Here is a 6,000-nt window from a genome sequence, read left to right as displayed (position 1 = left end):
GCAGGAGGCGAGGCCAGCTGCTCAACGCACTTTTGTTGTGCTCTTTCACAACTGTGCTCCTTTAAAATGCTTCATAAGTTCATGAGGAGCATCTTTTTTTTTTTTGTTCCCTGACCGAGAAGTCCGTTTAGAGCCGAACCATTGCAACCCTTGAAATTCAAGTGTGTCTTTCGCAAGGCCCTGCGGGACAAGAGTCCACACATCTAAGAGCCAAATGTTCCTGCCATCCAAAATGAGTGCAACAAGGCACTGCAGGGTGGAACACCAGGCAGACGGAGAGAAACAGCATTTTACAAATATTTTGTCAAAAAAGCTTTTTAAAAATATCCCCCATAACTCTTTACCAGGTCAAATGATCAAAAACACAAAAAGACATCGGGGGGGATGAATCACTGAGGGGAAATGTTGTCAGGATTTTATCATGCATAACTCCTAACAAATAAGGTACAAGGCAGATTTATGAGTCATTTTTTTTAAACAAAGTCTAAAAAAACGAAATTACAATTTGTCCTTGATCCTGCTACATCTTTGTAGTTCAAAGGACACACTACAATGTTTTACAGCCATTGTCGGTCAACCTCAGTAGATCTCGTACCCCTTGACTCAAAAATCTATTTTGCTTATTGTTACTTTATTTGGATGGTTCCACTTTGCAGAATGATTTATGTGCCAAGTTTTCACATGCATCTGCTTAAAAAAAAGGTTTTTTTGTGCTTAAATATGAGTTCACATGGATTTGTGACATCACAAATTGAGTCAACTGTGGCTTAATAAGGTGTTTTATCTTTTTTTGTACGCATATATTTTTAAGTCTTAAAACAACATTTTTAATATGGCACATTAACACTTTTATTGTGCTTTAACATTACATATGCTGCAGCCTCGTTTATCCAGATAAAAGAGCGTTTTAGTGAAAAACACCCTGTGAGCCAAATGAACACGCTGCTCACTCTTTGAATTAAATAAAGTGTATGACATGTAAGCCTTACAACTACAGTGCTTAAAGCATTAAATATAAAACGGCTTGGTTTAAAATTAGTTTCTAATTGGTCAGTTATATATACCTCTTTATTTTGTCTCAATGGATCATTGAGAGCAAGCTCTCATTTACAATGATGTCAAGAAAAATCCATCACACAAAAACAAAAGTAAAAGTACACAAGAAGAAGAATAAAATAATATAAAATATTAAAAGAAATTTAAAACAATGAAGTTAAAATAATTTTATCTAATTTTTATATTAAAAAGAGATTAGAAGAGATTATGATTAACGACCGCTGGTATGGATGCAATTCTGATAATAGACACTTAGCTTAAGTAACAAAATATTAAATCAATATTTTGTGTGACATTAATGATTTCTTTCATAAGTAGCTGTGTAATAAGCAGAAAGTTTACAGCAAATGGGTCATTATTGTAAAATGAAAACAGGGTTTTATAGAAGCCCAGATGTGAATCGAAGGGGTCTTCAATCATCCCAGAATCATCATAATGACCTGCTCACTGTGCATTATCCCGTGCATGTATGTTGCAGTCCAAATAATCAACTAATTGGCTTATTTGTCGGTTAAGAAAAAATGAATTGCAATACCAAACATTTGCTTGTTCTATCCTCTGCAGGGTGAACATTTGATGTTTTTTTAAAAAAAAAGCTTTCTATTAATGTATTATTTTAAATGCAATATGACAAAACAACTCATTGTTGATAATTTTAGAAAATAATGGGCACAATATCAAATAATGACAATAATCATTATTTGCAGCTCAAATTTATGTTGTGTGTACTTCTGTTTTGTTTTTTACAAAAACCTGAAAAAATAGTTTTAATCCTGACATAAATTAAAATAACTGGAAAACATTTTTTAGAGCAATACTCATAACTCCAGTAGTTGTGATCACACACACACACACAGTACTAGGCTAACATTTCTTTGTGACTAAATGACCAAATCTTACAGCCTTATAATTTAGCACAAAATCCGATCTCACTGCCCCGTTGAGGTATGCATGATAAAATATTTTGCCACAGTGAATCATCACTTTCAACAAGACATCAGGGGATTCTCAACAGAGGGTCAAGGAGCATCACATACTGATAACATATTGATAACACTGAAAGCTGTTCAGAAGCTACATTCCCCATACAGAAGCATACATAAGTGCATAAATTCAGGTTTGACAAATACAAGATACAAAAACAAGGGACAGAGAGCTTCCCTTTGATTAAAATACAGATTTTTAAAAACATGTTGGCCACACACTGACGTCTGAGCATTTTCTGTGCTCTTAGACTACAGAGATAACACTGTAAATGACTTCAAGTCTAAAATTTGACGATAAAGTAATGGTCATAATAATTACCGCTAAAGTACAGATAATCACAGCGTTATTGCACTAAATCATGCAGCCGTTGCAAGGATGAACTACCACATCTTTGTAACAAAATCAAGGGTAACTTTTGATAATTTTGGTCTGTTTTCTGTCCATTTTAACAATTCTTATCGACTGGAAGCACTTCATGATCACACTAGCTTAGTTAACATGATCTGTGGAAGCATTTCAGCAAAACAAACCCTGACTTAAACAATCCTTGTATTAATGAAACGACTCTGTCTCATCTCTGATATGTGTTATGAAAAGTCACAAAATCTTGCTGGAGATCTAAGTCTTTTCTCATCTGTGGTCTCTTTTGTCAAAGTGCTCTGAGAGAATATTTTTAGGGGAAGGGATTACTTCTGCTTAGATTTAAGAGACAGGGCGTACATGAGACAGCTGAGGGACATCATTCTGGGTCATGTAAGATGCAATTTATAGCACTGAAACTGTCTTGGCAAAGGTCAGAGGTGGATTGAAAGACACTGAAGTGAATGTGAGGTTAAGGTCCGAATCTACTGTCATGTAAAACCTGCTGCAGGTGCAGGGAGCTCCTTCAAATGCAAAGACGATTGCTGGGAGCAGACATGCAAATGAAAAGTGGCGCAGATAATTCATTTTGAATTTCACAAAGCCCACAAAAGCAGAATTTGCCAGAAGCAGCAGCATCTGAGCTCAGCAGATTCTATTTATTTACATTTTCATGCTGCAGCAGTTAGCTTTAAAACGGTCAGGTATGTGAATGCCTTGGATAGCTTTACCCAGCTGTTGTATGGAATCTGTAAATCCGTATAAACAGTTAACGACTGATGTGGGCCTCGTCTCATGAGTCATCCCAAACACACATGTGCTGTTAAACCAACTGCCAAAAAAATGCCAAATAAATATATTCAGAGCTGTTCAACAAGGTGTCGGACAGTGACAATAAAAGATCTAAAAACTAAGAATACTCCCTCCATAAAGTTATGTTGACAGCTGTGTTCAGCCAATTGCTGATAAAACTAAGACTAAACCAGGTGCTTTACTTCTATTTCTCCATCTCTGTCAATATTTAAGAGCAACTGAAAACAATTCTTAATATGTTTACATTCAAAATTTATCCTTAATTTCTTTTTTCAAATTTAAGGATAAATGTTGCACTTGTTTTTGGTGGAAGACAAGGCAATTTTTAATTTTAAATAGGGACATGTCTCTTTATGTCAGCTTTTCTTCCTTATTCTTGTGTTCAATTGTCTTGTATAAAACTTTCCATTATCATCCATTTTTTTCTGATGTTTATTCTAGAAAACAAGCGTTTATTATTATTATCATTTGCTTTTTTTAATTTTAGTTGTGTCTTGTCTTCATTGCTATCTGAATTGTTTATTAAGGTGAGACATCTTTATCAGCCTTTATGGAGTTTTAATTTCACTTGCATAATCAGTTTTAAACTGTTTAAACTGTCTTTTTGTGGTTTTATTGTGCAAATAAAAAAAAATGTAAATAAAAGTACAGTGTTGAGGTCGCTCATACTTTACATGAATAATTGCATTCAAGCTATTAAAAGGTAGCCTGTGGAGTTTTTGACCACCAGTAGTCCTACTGAGCAAAACATTAAAGCTGAGCTCAGACTACAGGAATTTTAAAAACCTGATTATAACCGATTATGAAATCACGTTGCATCGCACTCATATGCAGAAACTTCACGTATGTTCTTCTCTCTCCTTTAATATCTGCAATTTATTTTTGAAAAAAATTTAACCTTAAGGATTAAATTGATAAAAAAAATTCAACTCTTAGACTGGTCAACTACTCTTTTCACTAAAACTTTCCTTAAAATGTCATGGAAATTAGTCATAAGTAACATCCCCACAACAGGCCTGTCATTAACGTTTCCCCCCAGAAAGCTTCAATATACCAGAAAATGCAGGGAAGGAGAAAACTGCAGGCAAGTAAACACATTTGTGAATAAATTACTTTGCTTTTATTTCCCTTTTTTTCCCAATGAGGCAGAAAGGGCATTCAATACATTGGTAAACAACAACTTTTTGCAAGAAAACTTTACAGACTACCTTTAATACTTTGGCCCCATTGTATCGCAAAGGAAAATATTGTGATGTTGATATGTTAATGATTTTTATAGATAAAACTATTAAAATCAGCTTCATCTTGATTAGATTAGTAATATTTATTTAAAACTGTAATGCATGATATAGTGAGATAACGCTGGAGCATTTTTACTTCATACTTGAAGTTAATTTTGTTGTTAATACTTCCGCTCTAAGTAAAATCTCAAATACATGACTTTTATTTGTATTTCTAGAGCATCTTTACCAAAGTTAAACATCTGATCCAGCACTGTGTATTTACCACAAAGCAAATGAATTAAAATGAGTTTTTAGATCTTTTATAATTCAACGGCCACAGTCCAACTTAAAATTGGGATTGACGTTTGCCCCTGTTAGGTGATCATTTACTGGCCCGTTAAAAGTACATTTCAGCTGCCTCCCTGACTTTTAAGTGGTCACTTACATGGCTCAGCCAGTGTGCAAATATGTTAAACATGCTTGTCCTAGTTTAAGCAGCATGCACACTCAACACATTCTCTTCCTACATTTTGCACTCAAGCCCTGAAACACCAACAAATGCATAAGCGATAAGGCAAAAAACACTAAGAGCTGATCCACGTATTTCTTTTTCAAGCACAAATGCACAGAGTGCCGTTTGTAGATCAAAAAAGAAGAATTTTGCAGTTGCTGTTTGATCTGACCTGCAGTAGATCCGAGCCTAAACCCAAAGAGATGAAAGATGCCAGTTAGAGTGTTTGTACGTGTCAGAGATGAAAAAGAGGCAGAATGAGCTGAATAAAGAGAAGGGCTCCTATGGAAGACTGCAGTGCATGACCCCGTCCACACTCTGACGTGTTTTCCTGCAACGAGAGTCTTCAATAAATCCTCTTTTTCAAAAGTCAATGATTCATCACTTACACATAAGGAAAATTCAAGTGGTTGTTTTGGCACTTCATATATGGAGTTTGTGCAAGGGGACATTTTGAACAGAGAAACGCTTTTTTTTTATTTTGTTTTTTCCAAACATATGAATTATAAGCCCTTTTTACACAGAAATCACACTGTAGTCCCTTCTTTATGCCTCCTTTGCATTTTTACACAGAACCAAATAACAGCAGCATCGTTCCACTCCAGTGTGTGATTTTAGACAGCATGCCGGCATTACAGAAGCAAGAGGCATGACAGGGGTAACATTTAAAAAAACAGAGTCTGCCTCTAGTGTGACATATAACACAGCATTGACAATGCTTTCTGAACAATAACAACAGCAATACAGCAGCAATATCAATCATATACTGTCCCTGTTATATGGTGGCTGAGCTATTTTTTAAATCTCCCGTCAGAGGGTTGCACACGACACATCATCAAAACATCCATACTGCCTATGATTCTGTCCTGCTGGCTGTCCCATATACACAGACTTAATTTCAGCAGAAGACCTTTTAAAGCTCTCTCTTAAAACCCTGTTGTTTTACATGCACGCCCATCATGCATATATTTCTGCAATGGCAACATGCTGCATAAATTACACAACTGAGCAGCAGAATGTTGTTGTTGTTTGGTTCAGTGTAAAAATGCA

General features: G+C 35.3%; 1 protein-coding gene across 2 annotated transcripts in view; it reads right to left on the bottom strand.

Moving 5' to 3' along the window:
* Positions 1-1,278: 1,278 nt before the first annotated feature.
* The window catches only part of LOC121958673 (voltage-dependent calcium channel subunit alpha-2/delta-2-like), a 62,444-nt gene continuing 57,722 nt past the window's right edge, over positions 1,279-6,000 (bottom strand). For both annotated transcript variants that reach the window (XM_042507761.1, XM_042507769.1), the window contains exon 38: positions 1,279-5,281. In XM_042507761.1, coding sequence (XP_042363695.1) covers positions 5,186-5,281 — 96 coding nt within the window. In that variant the 3' untranslated portion in view covers positions 1,279-5,185. The remainder of the gene's footprint in view (positions 5,282-6,000) is intronic.

Source organism: Plectropomus leopardus, chromosome 2 (genome assembly GCF_008729295.1).
Source record: "Plectropomus leopardus isolate mb chromosome 2, YSFRI_Pleo_2.0, whole genome shotgun sequence".
Lineage (NCBI taxonomy): Eukaryota > Metazoa > Chordata > Actinopteri > Perciformes > Serranidae > Plectropomus > Plectropomus leopardus.
Note: the sequence above shows the minus strand (reverse complement) of the source record. Positions and strands in the feature narration are given on the sequence as shown.